Source organism: Electrona antarctica (assembly GCF_951216825.1).
Source record: "Electrona antarctica genome assembly, chromosome: 4".
Classification (NCBI taxonomy): domain Eukaryota; kingdom Metazoa; phylum Chordata; class Actinopteri; order Myctophiformes; family Myctophidae; genus Electrona; species Electrona antarctica.
The window spans coordinates 41,660,616-41,681,337 of NC_136809.1; the positions used below are offsets into that span (position 1 = coordinate 41,660,616).

A 20,722-nucleotide genomic window follows, 5' to 3' on the forward strand; every position below is an offset into this window, starting at 1 on the left:
ATGGAATGTCAGAACAGGTCAGCTCCATATATGGAGATCTAAGGGTTTGAGGTTTATATTGATGACATCAGGGATCTCCATATACACTATGGACATTCCCATATTTATGGGCTTAATATTGATCCCTGATGGGAGGTCGCAATAATACAAAACTGCAAAGCAACTTGTTAGTAGTGGAGTAGTATAAAGTATATTAAAAATAATAATAATTATTATTGCTAAATTGATGTATAAACAAACAGGCTAAACGTTACCTAGTTGGCCTTCAACTGCAACGTTGAGAGCTCACACAAAGAAGGATTTCACGCTCTCTGTGTGATGTGACGATAAAGACTGATTCAGCAGCACAGAAGCATAGTTTTGAGCTGACATGCAGATTTATATCGGCCTACTTCATGGTGAATTGCAAAAACAGATCTACAAGGTCAAAATGTGTCATATTGCAAAGCATTGTAAGCTTGTAGATCAAGCATTCTTTTTGTGTGTAAAAGGAGCTTGGCGATATGAGGCTACGGACCTTGTAATATCGTCTTAATTTCTTAATTTACAACCCACAGGGAACTGAATGTTTTAACAACAAATCATTTATAAGGGCATGTTTTTCTGTAGTGTATCACGTTGTGGAAAGACATTTTCTCAGATTCCACCTGCGGTCAGCCTCATGGCAGCAGATCAGGAGCTATGGAGGGAGTTGGATGTCAGGCTGAAAGCTTTGACAACTTCCACTGTGAAGGAAAGCACAGACTCAGCAGTAACACAACTGCCTTGTTTGGAACAAGATTAGTCACTGACAAGTTGTAGAAGATGCAACATGTCTTTGTCTCACCACAGCTCTGTCATCTCAAGTTGTAGAAGATGCAACATGTCTTTGTCTCACCACAGCTCTGTCATCTCAAGTTGTAGAAGATGCAACATGTCTTTGACTCACCACAGCTCTGTCATCTCAAGGAATCAAACGTAATTGTTCAAATAGGCCTACAGATGTTCTGACATGATAATGTAAATCTTCACAAAACTAGAGTGAGCTCATAGTTGAGCAGTTATTAAAGGACCATGCACTTCACCACTTTTCAACCTATCTTTATATAATTGGTCCTCGCTAATGATCATGATAAAATAAGCACCATTCTTTTCTACTCGGTCTGCGTCTCATAGGAGGGCTGTGGGCAGTTCAGAAACCTGTCCACCAGTGACATCATCGATGGGGAAGCCAAGCTATAATAGAAGCAGGTTTTCTATTCCGGGGGCAACAAATCTTTGTGTGAAAGGAACTATTTTATTTTTATTTTTTCATTAACCACTTCAACACTTGCATGCCTATTCTGGGAGCAACATTAGCCGAAAATGGCAGATCTACAACTAAGCTCACAATGCATCGGTGACGCTTGCGGGCTTGTAGTTCGGCTGTTTTCAGGTGTTGAAGGGTTTAAGACGTTAAATGTCTGAAAATACACTAACATGTGTCCCATATGTAGTGCTTCTCTCAACTAAGGGGTCCTTGGCCTGAACATTTTAAAGGATGTATAACATGAACAATACACACACAGGCTAACTTTGCCATTATTGGTAAACATATCAGAAAGACTAGTCGACACGCATTGTGGGGAAACACCACTAACGTCTCGAGAGATTTAGATCTTAGAACTCGGAAACGTGTCTTTCGCACCATAATAGTAGTGGTTGTTGGACCAGAAATAGGAGGTGATGTCGGTCATGCGACTCATGCCGCTCCCCCACCTTTGGTCTCCTCCGAGGGGAGGTCTCTGTGAACCTCGCGGCCCATTGAGTCGTTGACTTCCTGTAAACTTCACTCAACCTTGTAATGTTGGAAGCAGGAAACAATAGTTTCTATTTCAGCTGACAGGGCTGTTAGATGGGGGGGGTTGTCTGCCCCCCTCCCCCCCTTTGTCAATTGTTTGTCTTTCGGCCTCCTTTGAGTCCGCTGCTGTTTCGCGGGCCGAAACCCATGCAGGCTGTTTTCCCATGCCAAGGAGATGAGGTGTGTGTGTGTGTGCGTGCGTGCGTGTGTGCGTGCGTGCGTGCGTGCGTGCGTGCGTGCGTGTGGGGTGGGGGGGAGGGGGACATATGAAGGTGTAATTTGTTCAAATCGGAGGCGGAGCCAATCACACACAGCTGTGAGAAAATGAACCGGAACAGGAAACCTGAGTGTGTACCTTGTAAATTGGATATTGTCATATAATAGTGTGTCTGTCACACGCTCTTACTCGCACGCACGCACGCACGCACGCACGCACGCACGCACAGGTGTAGTGGCGTACACACACACAGTCTCTGGTAGGAAATGGAGCTTTGTGTTTATGTGTGAGTTATCTGTAGAGTGATTGTAAACAGAGTTGTGGAGGCATTCCACAAGTCAATGGTCTGCCTGTCCATATACACTGTCCATGGACATGTGAGTGTGTGCGTGTGTGCATACGTGTACTGTGTGCGCTACACTTATTGCACTTTGAATGTTCCAACATTTATTGTAAAGTTTGAGAAACAGATTTGTCAGGACCATTGTCCTGGTCATCACAAGATAAATGGTTGTATTTATGGTTTAACAAAAGATATGTTGTTTACACATATAAGATCACCATCAGCATTAGGAAAGGTTTCAGGTTGGAGTTCAAGTTACATGAGGAACTTAGGTTAGGTTTAGGGGTTGGAGTTATCCCTGTGTGTGTGTGCGTGTGTGTGTGTGTGTGTGTGTGTGTGTGTGTGTGTGTGTGTGTGTGTGTGTGTGTGTGCGTGCGTGCGTGCGTGCGTGCGTGCGTGCGTGCGTGCGTGCGTGCGTGCGTGCGTGCGTGCGTGCGTGCGTGCGTGCGTGCGTGCGTGCGTGCGTGCGTGCGTGCGTGCGTGCGTGCGTGCGTGCGTGCGTGCGTGCGTGCGTGCGTGCGAGTTCCGAGGGCCAGAGAGGAGTGGAACAAGGGCTTGTTTCCTGCGATCGGCTGTATTGTTCCTTCCAGGGTTAATAGTGCGGTTGTTGAAGCAGGCAGATGAATGGTGTGACAGCGGGCACAATGGTACCTAGATGATTGTTCTGTAGAGGCTATACAACAGGACGGGAGTGGCATGAAAGATAACATTCATAGACAGCCAGGCGTTTGTCATAGAGCCATAATAGGCGATTAATATGGTAATTGTGGGCACAATCTCACTCAACTCTTTCATGACAATACAGTACAATAAAATAAAATTAAACTCAGGGACATACGCAGAGTTAGTTTTGTCACTTATTTTGGGAACGCGTTTAAGGAAGAGTAAAGTCTTGTCATCTCTGTAGGGTGGAAACCTAATTATTTTTTCAGGATTCAAATAAAAAACCTACAAGCGTTTCAAGCTTGTAGATCATGCTTTTTTTGTGTTTCTAGTAGGATCAAGTAGGGTGTTAATTTCCGAAAAACACAACAGTTAAAATACGGGAGGTTGTGTCATGTGTGTGTGTGTGTGTGTGTTGGGGGGGCGGGCAAACTCCTTTAAAGGACCACTTCACCACTTTTCAACATCTCTTCATATAATTGGTCCTCACTAATGTTCATGATAAAACACCACCATTTTTCCCCTACTCTCTGTGTCTCATAGGAGGGCTTTGGGCAGTTCGGACACCCGTCCACCAGTGACATCATCATTAGGCAGATTTTTTTTTTAAAACAAGATTTGTTTTAAAATATATTTAGATTTGTATTAGCGTGAGAACGATGGCTTCAACTTTTGCATTGCAACTTTTCAGGAAAAGAAAGCCTGCCGTTTCTATTAGCTTGGATTCACCATCGATGATGTCACTGGTGGACGGGTTTCTGAACTGCCCACAGCCTTCCTATGAGACACAGACTGAGTAGGAAAAAATGGTGGTATTTTATCATGATCATTAGTTAGGACCAATTATAGAAAGAGAAGTTGAAAAGTGGTGAAGTGGTCCTTTAAAAGTGGACGCGGATGGTGGCAAATGGGAACCGCAAACTGCTAGCAGCACAGAAATAATTAATACAAGTTGTCCTTTATGGAACATGTTTAAAATGAGTATTAGTCACAGTACATACATGTTTTGTTAATCCCTTCCTGTTGAGGGACTCTCTGGCAACTCCTGAACCTCATAGTAAGACCTTAAGAGAAGCTCTGTTTACCAAACAGAGCTCTCTGAGAAAGAGAGAGAAAGAGCGAGAGGGAGAGAGAGAGAGAGGGAAAGAGAGAAGATTACTGCTTCAAAAGCTCTGTACTTATAGCTTGCCTACAGTTGGAGGCCATCGATATTGTCCTTTTCTTTTTGCTGAGGTTTGCGTGATCTGCGCAAAAGGACAGTTAACCCATTTTGGGCGGGAACCCCTTTTGGTGTTTTAAACATTATGTTATAATTTAGCTATTGAAAAATAGCAGATCTACAAGCTCACGAGCTACGAGCTTGTAGGTCTGCTATTTTTGAAAAATCGTGAAAATATTTATTTCAGAAAACTGGAGGATTTAGAAGGATTTTGAGGTCAGGCCTAAATGGGTCAAATGATAAGGGACAATATCGGTGGCACCCAACTGTACATGTATATTGTCGTTGTTGGGCGGGAATAACCTCATATGTCCAAAACTGTTACTTTTCAGGATTCCAATTCAAAAGTAGCCTAACCTCAAAATGCATCGCTTCGCCCGCGTTTCGAGCTCATGGATCTACTACATTCGATGCTTTTGTGTGACGCTGTATTAAGAAGTAGGGCGTTAATTTATGAAAAAACACACACAGTTAAAATAAGGAGACAAGAGGTCAGACAGCATGAGTTGGTGGTGAGCTGTATATCATGGTCCAGAGTTACATGTCCTGCATGTTACTGGGTTCACCTCAGCTCAGCACCACTCATCACAACAACCACTTGGAGTTGTTTTATGTTTTTTGAGGGGCGCTAGCCCCTCCTTTGCACAGCTCTGTGTGTGTGTGTGTATGTATGGGCACGGAATGTGCTCAGCTGATTGTTTGAGCACGGAATGTGATGCCAGGGTGACGCAGTGGCAAAGTTCCTACCCACCGCCACAGAGGTTGTGGGATCGAATTCCACTGTGGTGCACTGGCTTTGTCGGACGTCTATCTACAAACATAATTGGCCTGTGTTATTTGTCACGGCACGTAATCCCACGGGATGGGGGATTGACCTGTCAGTGGGGAGTGTTGGGCGGGAGGAGAAGGACAACATGCTTAGTCTACTACGTCCTCCCAGTGGGGTCTCCTTGCCGGGCAGGTGAGGCAGTATAAGATGCAACAGCAGTGACAACACACAGAGGTGTGTGTGGGGAGGAATCAATTGGCAACTAAATTGTGTCTGTCTCCCTCCCTCTTTCTCTTGTGACCCCCACCTTTCATTTGGTATTTACCCCACCCCGCTCTCTCTCTCTCTCTCTCTCTCTCTCTCTCTCTCTCTCTCTCTCTCTCTCTCTCTCTCTCTCCAGGACTCTCCCCCCAAGCCAGACGTGGAGCAGCGGTTGCGCGCTGCGTCCAGCGTGGATGAGCTGATGAGCCTGATGTACCCGTCCTACTGGAGCACCCTCAAGTGCCGCTCCAAGCTCTCTGCGGCGGCCGGCGGCACCAGCGGAAGCGTAGGAGGTGGGGCTCCCACTTTTGCGGCCCGGTCGGCGCCGCTGAACCCTCCTCCTCCTCCGCAGGGTCGGCGGGAAGAGGAACCTACCTTCGCCGCCGCCTACCTCAACCTGGAAGTGCTGAAAGGTGAGCTTTCAACTCCTGTGTGTTTTATTTCATTTATTTATTTTCTTATTTTTCTGTAACCCATTTTTCAGAACATGCAACTCATGTGTGTTTTATGATGAGGAATGAGTGTGTGTGTGTGTGTGTGTGTGTGTGCGTGTGTGCGTGGCTGCGTGCGTGCGTGCGTGCGTGCGTGCGTGCGTGCGTGCGTGCGTGAAAGAGAGAGAGAGAGAGAGAGAGAGAGAGAGACAGATAGAGAAGGTAAAACAGAGAGAAGCTATTTGCTTCAAAAGCTTTGTACCAATTAAGCTAGCTTGCCTACATGTATATTCTCTCTGTCGAGTGGAAACCTCATATGTATCCCCCATATAATCCTTGCCCCCCCCCCCCCCCCCCCCCCCCCCCACACACACACAAACCTTTCTCTCTGTCTGTGTAGCTATAGAGTCAGAGTGGAGGAGGACTCAGTGCATGCCCAGGGAGGTGTGTGTGGACGTGGGCAGAGAGTACGGCGCTCCCACCAACGTCTTCTACAAGCCCCCCTGTGTGTCTGTGTTCAGGTGTGGGGGCTGCTGCCACTCCGAGGACAAGCAGTGCCGGAACATCTCCACCGGCTACCTCAGCAAGACCGTGAGTACGCAAACAAAGATGGTGGATTTTAGAAATATATACACAGTGATGGAAGAAGTACTCATGTGTTTTACTTAAGTAAAATGATCAATACTGCAATGTAGTTGGTCCACCTATGCTTTCCATGGCATAGGCAGCTCCCGGCAGGATCCACCGGGATAAGACGCAGCTGCGCGACATGAGACTAATTAATTAGAGCGACAGAGAGAGAGAGAGAGGAGTGTGTGTGTGTACGGGTGTGCGTGTGTGCGTAAATTTAACAAAGGTGCAGACGATCAGAAATCAGCAGAGATGTTGGCTTGATGGCCCGGGTATCGGAGGAGACCCGAGGCTTTCTTCACCCTCCCAATGACTGATTGTGGGGGTTAGCAGAGATGGAGAACTTGTAGAGAGGCTGGGGAATTGGGAATTGGCTATACTAAATTGGGACTTGAAGGGGAGAAAATGTTTTTCTTTTGTCTTGAAGGGGCATGTTTTGCACAATAACAGTCTTTTCATTATGTCTGCCCACGATCTCTCATTCATACAGTAGGCTACGTTTGTTTACCTCAGTCACTGATACTAAAATCTGATATTTTATTTTTATTTTTTCTATGAACCTGTGACTTGACACCCATACTGTTATAAAACGGAAATAAAAAGATTTTGAAAAGAAATAAATCAGCAGAGAGTGATCGATGTTTGCGCTACTCTATGCCGAATTGAAGTGGACTCGGTCCCAGACTCTTTTTTTTTCTCTCTGGAAATAAAAACGTCTGGGTTTCCGAGGCTAGTTACAAGCAGAAGGCAGTAAAAGTACAAAAGTATTGTCAAGTCATCAACATGTACTTTAAAGTACCCAAAGTAAAAATACACATTTTGCAGAATGCCCCAATTCACACGTTCAAAATGTAGGCTATAAAAACTGCTTTATTGTCACATGTTTACAGAAGTAAAGAAGTGGGTGAAAATTTGGTTGGCTTCTGTCATTTTAAATGTTCTAATTATAAATACACTTTCAGTTGCACAATACTGGACGCAGCCTCTGTCAGCACCCTGGCAACGGTCTCTGCTTGTTCAATGTAAGATGGAATTTGACATGATCGAGTACCAGCATTGCTTCCAAACCATATTCTAAAACAATATTCTACAATTATCTTTCCAAATTAATATGATTTCTCCTAAACCTTCTCCTGTAATGTGACCGGTGCATTATCATGTCACTTGTATTTAGTTTTTTCTAAAATACAATTGACATGAAAATGTGTGGGTCGACTCGTACCACACATGAACCCATTTGCTTGCACTGTGACCAACAGGGACGACATGGGACAGGAGGGGGTGTCAACATGGGGGTCTGCGGCCTTTTATGCATTTATCTGGAGACCTTGACATGGAATGTCATGTTTGAGCAGCCCTGCTTATAAAAACACAAGCACAGGAGTGCACACAGTCTCTCTCCACACACACACACACACACACACACACACACACACACACACACACACACACACACACACACACACACACACACACACACACACACACACACAAACACACAAGGTGCTGCCACACGGTCGAAAGAGCTGCGCACGTTCTCGGCTGCGCGCAGCTTAAAGCTTGAGTTTTTAGACAGCTGGTGGATGGAAATTAAGCTCCACCTCCGCTGAATTCTTGCGCGACGGCCAGATTCCCGGAAACGCTCTCCTCCGCTCAAGTCTTCCGCGGAGGTGGAGCTTCTTTTCCATCCACCAGCTGTCTAAAAACTCAGAATTTAAGCTGCGCGCAGCTTAAGAAGTGCGCAGCTTAAAAACGTTTTGAGCTATGGTGTGGAGACGGTGACACACACACCGTTTGTTTTCTCGTGCCTTGCAGGCTTGCACAAAAAAACGTTCAAATGGTATCGGCACATTCGGCAGCTAAATGCATATCAATGTATCTTGACATGAAAATGTTTGACAGCCACTGCTCTACGGTGCTGGTATTAAAACCTTTTTTATATAGGTCTATAGCCAAAGTATAAAATATGTGTAAAATATAGTGCTTAAAACAATTGTGATGCTATATTAACATAACTTTGCTTGGGACCCCACTTTGAGAACCATTGGTTTACAGGTCCATTTAACGCTTTCAAAACCAAATTAACACATGGGATTTTTCTGTGTAGTAAAATAAAAAAACAGGCAAATTTCCTGCACAAGGTGAGGGCTGACGATACTCAGCCTTCATTTAACTGTTAATCTTGTACATTCCCTAGGATAATTTAACTGTTAATCTTGTACATTCCATAGGATCATTTAACTGTTAATCTTGTACATTCCCTAGGATCATTTAACTGTTAATCTTGTACATTCCCTAGGATCATTTAACTGTTAATCTTGTACATTCCATAGGATCATTTAACTGTTAATCTTGTACATTCCCTAGGATCATTTAACTGTTAATCTTGTACATTCCCTAGGATCATTTAACTGTTAATCTTGTACATTCCCTAGGATCATTTAACTGTTAATCTTGTACATTCCCGAGGATCATTTTGGGTTATTTCTAGTAATTGACGGTGACGGTGAACGTAAACTAATTGCTAGTAGGGACCCCTCGGAATCTTGCCAAGAACTTTTGGTGGTCCTCAGACTTTGCTTTGAGAACAACCTGTGACGTCCTCGCAACAACAAAGAATTGGGGGGAGGTTGTGGGGGTCTTCATTTGTACACGTGGGGTGTGTTTCGGTGGGTTTAGTGTTAGGTTGGGTTAACTGAAGGTACACACACATTTAGATTATGGCATGTTAAGGGTTAAGGTCAGGGGTTGCGGTCTGCGGAACTAAGGGAGGCAATCAACCAAAGTCAATAGAGTGTCCTCACAAGTATATACCGGTACGTCTGTGTGTAGTGTGTTTTCAGACACATGCACACGCGCACACTCACACTTTGAGTGGAGTGCTCTTGCTTTTGTATGTTTGTGTGCGTGTGTTTCACCTTGACCTTTAAACTGGTAGGAAGGTAGAGCTATTCCTGTGTGTGTGTGTGTGTGTGTGTGTGTGTGTGTGTGTGTGTGTGTGTGTGTGTGTGTGTGTGTGTGTGTGTGTGTGCGTGTGCGTGTGCGTGTGTGTTCCAGGGTCAAACTGCGGTGAAAGGGAGAAGAAGAGAGTTACATGTTAATTTGTCCGTTAATCCGTGTGTGTGTGTGTGTGTGTGTGTGTGTGTGTGTGTGTGTGTGTGTGTGTGTGTGTGTGTGTGTGTGTGTGTGTGTGTGTGTGTGTGTGTGTGGGGTCGTCTGAATGGTTGATGTCATCATGTTTTTTGTCCTGCTGACTGCGTTGACATTATGTTCATGTTCAGGGTTGCATATAATGGAGTTGTTGTCTTTTTTTTTTTACAGCTGCAAGGCAGCAATTCACACATAAAGGTTCAAGGTCCTATATAGGTAACATATACAGGTACATAAGAGTAAAACCTATTATTGCTTGGCTTCCTTCGGCTACTTGCTCACCATGGGTGTGAGTGCTACAGGCCTCCAGTCGTTCAACCCGGTTACTTTGCTTTATTCATGGTGGACCCTATTGGAAACAAGTGTAATGCTTAATTGGGTCGTCCATTCACAGTTAACAGCCTTTGTATTGAGTTTGTGCTTGAAATGTACTGTAATTCTGCAAACTGTTAATACATTCTTCAATCAATCAATCAATTCTTTGTGTTAAAGCATGATGGGACCGTCACCTTACTGTACATCGCTCTGGATTCAGTGTCTGCTAAATGCCTAAATTGTAATTATAATTGCTTGCTCTCACCGAGGGATTGGTATCCGTGAAGTCACTATATGTCAACTGTAGTAAAAAATGTTTTCAAAAATAGACGGCTATTGTCACAATCCAACAAATTGTAATGTAGGCCACAAAGCCACTTGAACCCTATCATCCCTATTCTAGGGGGAACATATATATATAGACAAACAATAGTCGATCTACAAGCAACAATTCTTGTGGCTATTTTTGGCAAAGACATTTCCTTTAGAGGTGGTGGTGGTGGGGAGGGGTGGGGGGGGGTACAGAGCCGATCCCGTTCAGCTAAGTTAGAGATAATCCTTATCTCCATGAATGTAATGTTTTTTTCATAAATTCACGCCCTACTTGATCATACTACAGTGTCACACAAAAGCAAAAAAAAGTAGTAGATCTACAAACTCTAAACATGGCACAAAGGGACGCATTTTGAGATTGTTGATCTGCTACTTTTGATGCTTTTGAATTTGTTTTGGACATAAGAGTTTTGGACATGAGAGGTTTTCACCTGACGACCTGACGATCTATACTGTATCTCTTCATCATATGAGAAATTACCCACAAATATGCTTTCTTATCTAACGTTATGGAACGTAAAGGATGTATACATTAGCATGAATTGCTCGTAGCACAATGTGTGGCTCTGTTTGAAACGTTTTCACTATTTAATGATGCAGGAATGCAATGCATACTCAACGGAAATACCTAAAATAATATTTTGAAATAATTACAGGAAATCTAATTATTGTTGTTGGAGGTAACTAATTTCACTGTATACTGATAAAACAGCATACAAAGTTTAGCTCTAGACTCCAGGACATGGAAAGTGATTTTATCTTTCTTACTGTATATGACCCTGTCCATATAATAGCCCTCTAGCAAAACGGACCCTTGCATGTCTCTAACTCAGAAAGTGTTCCATTTGTACACTCTCTGAGTTAACAGGAGGATACAGTGTAGAGTAGACTGTGTGGTCCCAGAGACAAAAATGTTATCAAACTGGGGTGCTGTTTTTTTTCTTCAAATAAAGCATTTCTGACACCGTTGTGTGGTGAACAATGAAAAACAAAATTATACTCATCCTCCACAACTCCCAGGTCACAAAGAACACACAATCACTCTTCCTAGTACTGTGGAGCTGATGACTTTTCCTTCAGTTTGGACATCACTGACGTTGATGAATGATGATGCACTCGGTAGCATGGGGTTCATTGATGAATGATGATGCACTCGGTAGCATGGGGTTCATTGATGAATGATGATGCACTCGGTAGCATGGGGTTCATTGTGTGCTTGTGCGTCATTAATTTCCTCTACCTGCATGAATGAGCTGGCCTGCAGTCTGTGTGCCTGTGATGGCTTCCATTGTTTCACTGCATCTCCTCAAATCACTGCTGCCTTGATGAGCTGGAAGCTGAGAGCTGATGGCTCATTGTTTAGCTGCTTATACTTCCTGTGGATGTGGACACAGTTCATCAAGACGCCTCTTGCTGTGCGTGCGGCCGCGTGTGTGTGTGTGTGTGTGTGTGTTTATTTGTGTGTGTGTGTGTGTGTGTGTGTGTGTGTGTGTGTGTGCGTGCGTGCGTGCGTGCGTGCGTGCGTGCGTGCGTGCGTGCGTGCGTGCGTGCGTGCGTGCGTGCGTGCGTGCGTGCGTGTCCATGCAGTAGATGTACAGGGCAGATTATAAGAAGAGGGTCAATTAGTGGATGTACTGTACACACACACACACACGCACGCACGCACGCACGCACACACACACACACACACACACACACACACAGACACACAGACACGTTTTGTGTTTTGTTTTTTTTGTAGGAGCAACTACTTCCTACACAAAGTCAATCAAAAACACATACATAAAAAACAAAAAATGGGCTAAGTACACAATGTTTTGACATAACATAATTATTGCAGTCGGGCAGAAACCTCTTATCTAACCTTTTTGTGTTTTTCATAAATTAACGCCCTACTTGATCATATACTACAGCGTTACACAAAAGCATCAAAAGCAGCAGATCTACAAGATTGAAACGCGGTGCACAACGACACGTGTTGAGCTTGTATATCTGCTACTTTGGCATTTGATTCCTGAAAAGTAACAGTTTTCGACATATGAGGTTTCCACCCGACAGAGACGATATGTTGTTTAAGGCATGCTACGGAAGTCGTTTTGAGCATAAATCATTTCAACAGACAGTTACACCAAATATGACGTAGCATCACTTACTTCCCTCACACTCACATCGTAGGACGATTATTGCTTGTTAAGGAACGTCAGGGAGCGTTGTTGAGATGTACGCAAACTGTTGGCAATGATGCCTTGTTACTGTAGCTCCTTTAACATCTTTCATGTCTGACTATGTACAATTTGCGTGCTACTGTAATATCAGGTTCAGTTTGACATGAATCACCTTTGTGGTCGTCAAGAAGGTTCAAACCCGCCTCCTTTGTGTGAGCTTGGGGAAGACACTTATCCCCTAAAACCGTTAGGATTTAGATTTGTAGAATTGGGCCCTGAGGTCTAAATGGGATAAATGGGACCACATTTAGCATTGGTGGTCGCTGGTGACTGAACTTATAAGAGGGCTTTTATTTTTGTTAGATTTTTCTTGCATGACTGCCTTAGTTTGGTTGCATGGAAACTTGGAGCATGGCTGTGTTTGCATGCAAAACCCAATCCATATCTCCGCGCAGTCGTGCGTAAACATGGAGGGCTGTCACTGTGTGTGGGGATCCGAGTGGAGGACTTTCTTCATCTTGTTTAAATATAAATACTTCTAAATTAAAACACAAAAAGCTCAGCATGATTTATAAACTGGATGCATAGCTAACATGGCATATGCATAATAAATTATAATTGTAGGCTATATGGTGATCGGATCATCAATGGGACTCTGGGAGTAGCTATTGTAAACTTTGGATAATTTTGCGCTCCCGTCTCCGCAGTGCCTCGTTCATGTGCCCAAAAGAACAGTGGCTGGCACACACACACACACACACACACACACACACACACACACACACACACACACACACACACACACACACACACACACACACACACACACACACACAGTCCCCGACGACACATCTGTTACCCTCACTTTACATCAAAAGTCCTAACTATTACTTGAAGTATATTTTTTACACCATACACCATAGCTTCCACTGTGTATTTTATGAATTGAACACATTGATAAAATTCCCTGCTTCGTTTCCTTGCTGCGCTTGACACAGCCAGTGTGAAGGCAAACCGCAGCAAATTAAATATGCAAGAATCGCAACTTCTCCGCCAATTCGCACCGAGTCTACCGAAGTATTAGGTGAGAATGTGACCTTAATGTCAAGCCCTGCATGCTCCGCCAATCAAATCAATTTGGTACACACAGACGCACAAATCTGGGCATAGGAGGGGCTAGTGCCCCAGCTTCGTTTTCAGAACCGATCGTGTTTGTCAAAGCCTGCACGTCTGGATTAGATGGAGGGATTTGAACGGTTAGGCCTCATTAAATGGAGATCATATCTGAAGTTCAGGAGCAGGACCACACCTCCAACGCAGCTACCCCCACCTCCTATCAAGCCACCTCCAATCGGGTCACCTCCACCTGCGTATATAAAGCCCATCCAACCCCCGGTTCTCCCCCTGTTCTCGCTTTCGTCATCCCACCCCCCCACCCCAATTCTCATCCTACTCCCTCTAACATCTTCGATCCCTAAGGGGGGTCTGACGTGCCTCGGGAGCATGCCGGATCCCAGAAGCTTCCCCACCTCGGCTCAAATCCCTGACGCCGTCGATGGCCCGTCGTGGTGTTCATGATCATGTCTTTCTTCCTGTTATCAATAAATCTGTTAAATGTTCTCATTGGTGGTGTGGTTCTTGATAGTGAAATGTACTCAATACTTCAAGGACAATGTCACTGTCACCTCTCACAATAAAATACAGCTAAAATAAAGATCCAGAAAGCCCCCCCACCCCCAAAAAAAAAATGTTACAAGCTATGCGTCTGGCAGCACCGCAATAAAGCTGTGGGTTTCGCTGAGGTTTCACAACACATTCTTCTCCTCTGCTAGTTTTTGCTAAATGCTGTTTTTGGCAGTGGGCTGAAAGGCCTGGCAAGCCACCGAAGGGATTTAAATACTTAGGAGCTAATTCACATTGTGGTAGACTAGATAATTTACTGTTTATCTGAACTGAAGTGACTCTTGTCTGAGTTACGTATTTTGTTGTCCAGTTTCCATGGAAAGCTTGGTGTTAGAAACGTTCTTATTATTTCACTTTTTTCGTACCAAATGAAGGTCAGGTTATCATTGCTCAAGTTTTCGGTGTTTAACTTTGTTCCTATCTGCTGTGTTTGGCAGGACGTCGAAGGCAAAACGCTGGCAGACGTTGACAGGTTTCAACACTTAGCAGACGATGCAAATTGCGGTAAACGGTTTTGGTTCCTGGCGTTGAACAGATTTTAAGCGTCTTTCAATCAGCATTTCTGTCTGTCTGAATGTGTGTGTGTGTGTGTGTGTGTGTGTGTGTGTGTGTGTGTGTGTGTGTGTGTGTGTGTGTGTGTGTGTGTGTGTGTGTGTGTGTGTGTGTGTGTGTGTGTGTGTGTGTGTGTGTGTGTGTGTGTGTGTGTGTGTGTGTGTGTGTGTGTGTGAGAGAGAGAGATAGAGAGTTGATTGGCAGGCCGTTTGTTCTCCACACCTGTCCTATGGGTCAGGGGTCTTCAATGTGTTTCAGGCCAAGGAACCCACCTAGCTGAGAGAGAAATAAAGCAGGGACCCCCAACACTACTTATTGGATGTTGCAGATTAAACTTTTTCATGAAGTTCATAGATCTTTTCGGCATGTGTGAATGATGTAGTTACAGTATAGTGATAGTTGTTCTTGGTGTGGAATGATGGCTCTTTAACGTTGTTGTTTCAGTGTTTTCTCAGTCAGGACAGTGGTCACATGTCATGAGAAGGACACAATAGAGTGAAAGCCTCTTCATTGACTCAGCATTTAGGAGCCTGAATTCAAACCAATTAGATTCCCTGACCTCCATTCAACACTGCTACTGCATCTCTCTCTCTCTCTCTCTCTCTCTCTCTCTCTCTCTCTCTCTCTCTCTCTCTCTCTCTCTCTCTCTCTAATCGGGATCATTAAAACTGACCCGGTGCATTTGAGTGCCTTTGACCTGGCTGAGTGGTTGCCATGGTAATGGTCCCTTCAAGGAGCCCACCCACAAAAAAAACCCTGAAACACGCACGCACACACACACACACACACACGCACACACAAGCAGGATAGCACTTCCATGAGTCTTTGATGTGGGTTTAGCAATGACATTTGGTCAACTAGCTAGAGGAGGGGGGGGGGGGGGCTGTTATAATAAATCCTTCAATTTCAGGGTAATTGACTCGGGTGACTTGCGGTTGGGGGAGGAGGGTCACGGTTTCACATAATATCACATGATGTATCCAATAGGCCTATCTCACAGCCCGCTTTTCACGCCCACTTCCGGTAAATAGTGGTGTCTTTAACATTAGCATTTACACGTTTTTTTCTCTGGAGAATCTAAGTACATTTTCTAATGTAAAAATGTGACAGACCAATATTATTATGAAGCAAACAAGATGGTAAATCAGCTCGAACAGATAGAACAAACCTTACCTTGAGAAAACAAAAGTTGTAGACTTCTTAAATTACCTCTGTTAACATGTAGCGTCTATGGAGTGACGTCACGCTTTCACCACTAACCCCAAAAGGGGGCGTATTAAGGGGCGCGGGGAAATTCTGTGAGATAGGCTTATCAGGAGAGAATTCATGTAGCCATGCAACACTCATGCAAGACAAAATATAGCTGCAAGCAACGATAAGACGGGTCAAGCCATAACAGTAATAAAGATATATAAAATGCCTGTCTTCTAATTAGTAATTCAACACTAAATACTACTTGATACTCGATACAATGACTCCATTAGGACTAACAATTTATTATAATGTTATATAGAGAGGAGTGATTAGGTTGGAGACTGGCGATGATGTCACTTTTTTTGTTACCCCCACGAATCAACTATGCATTAGCAGGGTCTGGATCTTGGACCCAATCAAGTTCTGTGTTCCGTGACTGGAGATGGCGTCAGTTATTGTGTTACGCTGCCTGGCTGAAGTGGTTGTCTGTCAACGCTGTACTCCTGCAACCAACCATGCATTAGCAGGGTCCAGACTCCACACAGATGAATGGAAATGCAATTTCAAGAGGGAGTGGTTAACCAGGCTATGGAAATCTTTTTGTCACTTTTTTTGATGTCAAGAGTGGATAGAGCAGATCATATAATTAATTCATTGGGAGATATAAAGGTCGGAGGTCCTTTGACGAATGACTGTGAGTTCAGTTCTTGAGCGATTCTCACGACCCTGTACAATATTGCAGAATTTCGTGGAAAACAACATCACAGAACTGCCAAAACTGTGATGGCGGAATAAGTACAAAAACAATGAGGGGTTTTCGCCCCTTTAGGCTATGCCCCCTAAAAAGTGATGTTGGAAGTGATGCTCTGAGAGTGTACAAATGTAACCAAATGGACCCGTATGCAGGGTCTGTAACTCTGAGTGTGTTCAAATGGAACCAAATGGACCCTTATGGGTCTGTAACTCTGAGTGTGTTCAAATGGAACCAAATGGATCCTTATGGGTCTGTAACTCTGAGTGTGTATACAAATGGAACCAAATGGACCCTTACAGAGCTGTAACTCTGAGAGTGTAACAAATGGCATGCACCGAATGGACCCTTACGGTTCTGTAACTCCAAGAGTGTAACACATGGAACCAAACAGACCCTTGCTATTTATAATCATGAACTATAACATTTAAACTGATAAATCATTTGTGGGGTGTTCTCTCTCTCCTGAATGGATATATTGGGGAGTGCCCATAATTCCGACATCCCATTAATTATCCCATTTGTGTGTGGTTAGGGTTATGTTTAGGGTTAGTAATGGGGTGAGTCTGACCAACACTCCGTCGGAATAATGTGCCGTCGGAACAACGACACACGGCACCAGATACAATTGTTAGGTGGACTGGTAGTATCACTGCCTGCAGTTCATGAGTCAAATATCTCCCACACTTTTACTTATTTTATGCTCTCCTTTTATGCCCCTCTGCCCCCCCCCCCCCCCCAACCTTTAAACCCTGCTCAATAGAAAACGGACTAAAAATAACCCCATATAAAATGGCAGAGCACAAAGCCTCAGTAGGAACAGGCAGAACCTCCTGGCGAGGACAAACCACCACAGAAACCTCCAGCTTCTAAACGTCAAACCTCAAACACCCTCATCATCATCATCATCATCATCACTACAGGGTTGTTGCACAACCTCTCAACACCGTTATGTGTTTTCACTGTCCTGCCAAACACAACAGCCAACAGCAAAATAGTAACAGCTGCACCGTAACAACAGCCATGGTGACACATTATCCAAATTAATATCTGGTAAAGAAAAATACTACTCGCACAAGGTAAGAACAAAGTAGCACTGCTATTTGATTTCCCCCCCAAAGGTTGTAAATTGCAGACTTGCAAGAAAATGATTTATTTTGAGCAAGGCAACAGAATATGACCAACGCATTTCGACCTAGAAGGTCTACGACTACGTCAGGGCATCTGACCTATTCACACTCCCCCCCCCCCCTTTGTTGTGCCTGATTAGCCTAGTGTGAAGAGATGCCAATGGGCTCTACGCACACAGAATACACCTTATGCAGACCTAGTGTGAAGAGATGCCAATGGGCTCTACGCACACAGAATACACCTTATGCAGACCTAGTGTGAAGAGATGCCAATGGGCTCTACGCACACAGAATACACCTTATGTGAAGAGATGCCAATGGGCTCTACGCACACAGAATACACCTTATGTGAAGAGATGCCAATGGGCTCTACGCACACAGAATACACCTTATGTGAAGAGATGCCAATGGGCTCTACGCACACAGAATACACCTTATGTGAAGAGATGCCAATGGGCTCTACGCACACAGAATACACCTTATGTGAAGAGATGCCAATGGGCTCTACGCACACAGAATACACCTTATGTGAAGAGATGCCAATGGGCTCTACGCACACAGAATACACCTTATGTGAAGAGATGCCAATGGGCTCTACGCACACAGAATACACCTTATGCAGACCGCGGCCATCTTGCCATATATACCGTTTGGCCGCCAGGATTCATTAATCACGACAGGATTTCCCCCCGTTTTACCCTTATTTTGAAGAGCCAAAACCCACGACTGGATGTTACTTTTGTTACTTACACTGTGTTTGTCGGACCACATCCGGATCTACCGACCGGTGATGAGAAAGGCTGACCGCTGCGATTACAGCGTCGGCTATGGGCCGTGGAATTAACCTTGTTTTGACCAGAAATGCCATCTGGGACAAGGAATTGGAGATAAAGGCGAGGTGGGTGCGGGTGTGCGCGAAATTCAAGATGGCATGCTCCATTACTGTTGACAACATCACCTAGCAACGTCCCAATGCTAATGTAAAGCATTATGACTTGATCGATCATAAGCACTATAAAAGACCAATAGTACATCTAAGGCAATGGCACTATAAGTGTATTAAGTTAACGGCAGAGTGGCAACTAGCCACAATTTGCCATTGACAGCCCATACATCCAAACAGAAAAGTCCTATCTGATTGTATTAAACAATGTCAAGATCATCATTGCAGCTGTGCGAAAATCTTGAATTATCCTGTTTCTATCTGCAAAGTGTTTGTTTCATATAAATCCACCGTAGAGATGTTATGAGCTACTTTCTGTCAAGAAATTCCAAAAGTGTTGGGAGTTTGGAAGCGCTTGCTTTCAATAAAGCAAAGTCCTGCTGCCTCCTGCATTATGTGCAAATTCAAAACAGGTGGTACGTGGGTGAGCTGTTGAATGATATCCAATGAGCACTTCCAAACTCCATCACTGCAAGGAATTTGTTGACAGAAAGTGTACAAATGGAACCAAATGGACCTGTACGGGAACATTTGGAACCCACTCCAGGACACTTTTAGAGACACACTGGTGTAGCATGTACAATAGCAGCACTCAGCACTTGACCAGAATGTAACAGAGCCTTAATTAGTATCACCTGTAACACTTGTGAAGGAAGTACAGTAGGGAAGGAGCCCAAATAGAACCTATTCACACCTGGCACCATTTCACACCTGGCAAATCTCCCCCAATGGCAGGTTCTATTCAATGGCAGGCCAGTTCTTTGGTTAGATTTCTTCGGTTGTTTATTAAAGCAATAAGCCACAAGAGGTCTCAGGTTAGATCGATCTTCTACCCTCTCAGCCATTCAGCCAGCCAATCAGAATCAAGTATTGGAACTAACCGTTTTAGAATGTATGATTTCTTTGTTTGGTGATTGTACTGTATGTGATTTAGTTTCATGAACAAAACAAAGGAGAAGCATATCTCTCTCTGTCTCTCTCGCACGCACGCACGCATGCACGCACGCACGCACGCACGCACGCACGCACGCACGCACACACACACACACACACACACACACACACACACACACACACACACACACACACAGTTTTCTATTGTCCCTAACTCTTTCTCTCTCCCCCTCTGTGTGTGTGTGTGTGTGTGTGTGTGTGTGTGTGTGTGTGTGTGTGTGTGTGTGTGTGTGCGCGTGCGTGCGTGCGTGCATGCGTGCGTGCGTGCGTGCGTGCGTGCGTGCGTGCGTGCGTGCGTGCGTGCGTGCGTGCGTGCGTGTAGTTGTTTGAGATCACGGTGCCCCTCAGCCACGGCACCAAGCCAGTGACCATCAGCGTGGCCAATCACACCCAGTGCAGCTGTCTGTCCAAGCTGGATGTCTACAAGCAGGTTCACAGCATCATCCGCAGGGCACTTCCTGAGTAAGAACACATGCATGCACACACACACGCACGCACGCACACACACACACTGCACACACACACGCACGCACGCACGCACGCACGCACGCACGCACGCACGCACGCACGCACGCACACACACACACACGCACCGTAACATTAGCGTTTTCTCACAGTCAGTTGATTATTCATATCCATATGAGTGAATCCCCCTATGGGATTACAATGCAAATAAAGAGTACATGAACCTGTGGACTTAGTGCCCTCTACCGATATTGACGTCAGACTTTCGTGCTCCATATCAGGCATGTCTGATAAAATGAACATCAAAAATCTAAATACTGAATCAAGAATTTAAAAAAACTGTCCGGGTTGAAACACAGAAGCCAGAGTAGATGTTAAAATGAACCCAAACTCGTTTGAATGTGAAATATCTGATTCTGGACAAATTCCAACTAACTCAGTGTGATGTGATGATTGATGACATGACAGCACAATATATCCGTCAGCACAATGTATGTGAATTGTTGACAAATGATCGGGAGTGAGTATGTGTTGTTCTTCATAAACCAACTGGTTGTACAGAGACACACATGGAATGAAGCAAAGTGAAATAAATCGCATGACTGAAAAACATTGTCAGAAGCAGCATGAAGGGAGCCTCTCCCCACGCTAGCGCTGTTTCATAATGTATAATTATGTTTCAGTATTAAACAAATACCTATGTTCCTGCTGTTCTACAAACAGCCAGACAATTCA

At 44.4% G+C, this 20,722-nt stretch overlaps 1 protein-coding gene across 1 annotated transcript in view; it reads left to right on the top strand.

Annotated features, from left to right (window-relative positions):
• vegfc (vascular endothelial growth factor c) overlaps nucleotides 1-20,722 on the top strand; it is a 97,823-nt gene that overhangs the window by 55,996 nt on the left and 21,105 nt on the right. Inside the window, exons 2-4 of the mRNA XM_079498134.1 lie at nucleotides 5,431-5,704; nucleotides 6,123-6,313; nucleotides 19,845-19,984. Of these exons, the coding sequence (XP_079354260.1) occupies nucleotides 5,431-5,704; nucleotides 6,123-6,313; nucleotides 19,845-19,984 (605 nt within the window). The remainder of the gene's footprint in view (nucleotides 1-5,430; nucleotides 5,705-6,122; nucleotides 6,314-19,844; nucleotides 19,985-20,722) is intronic.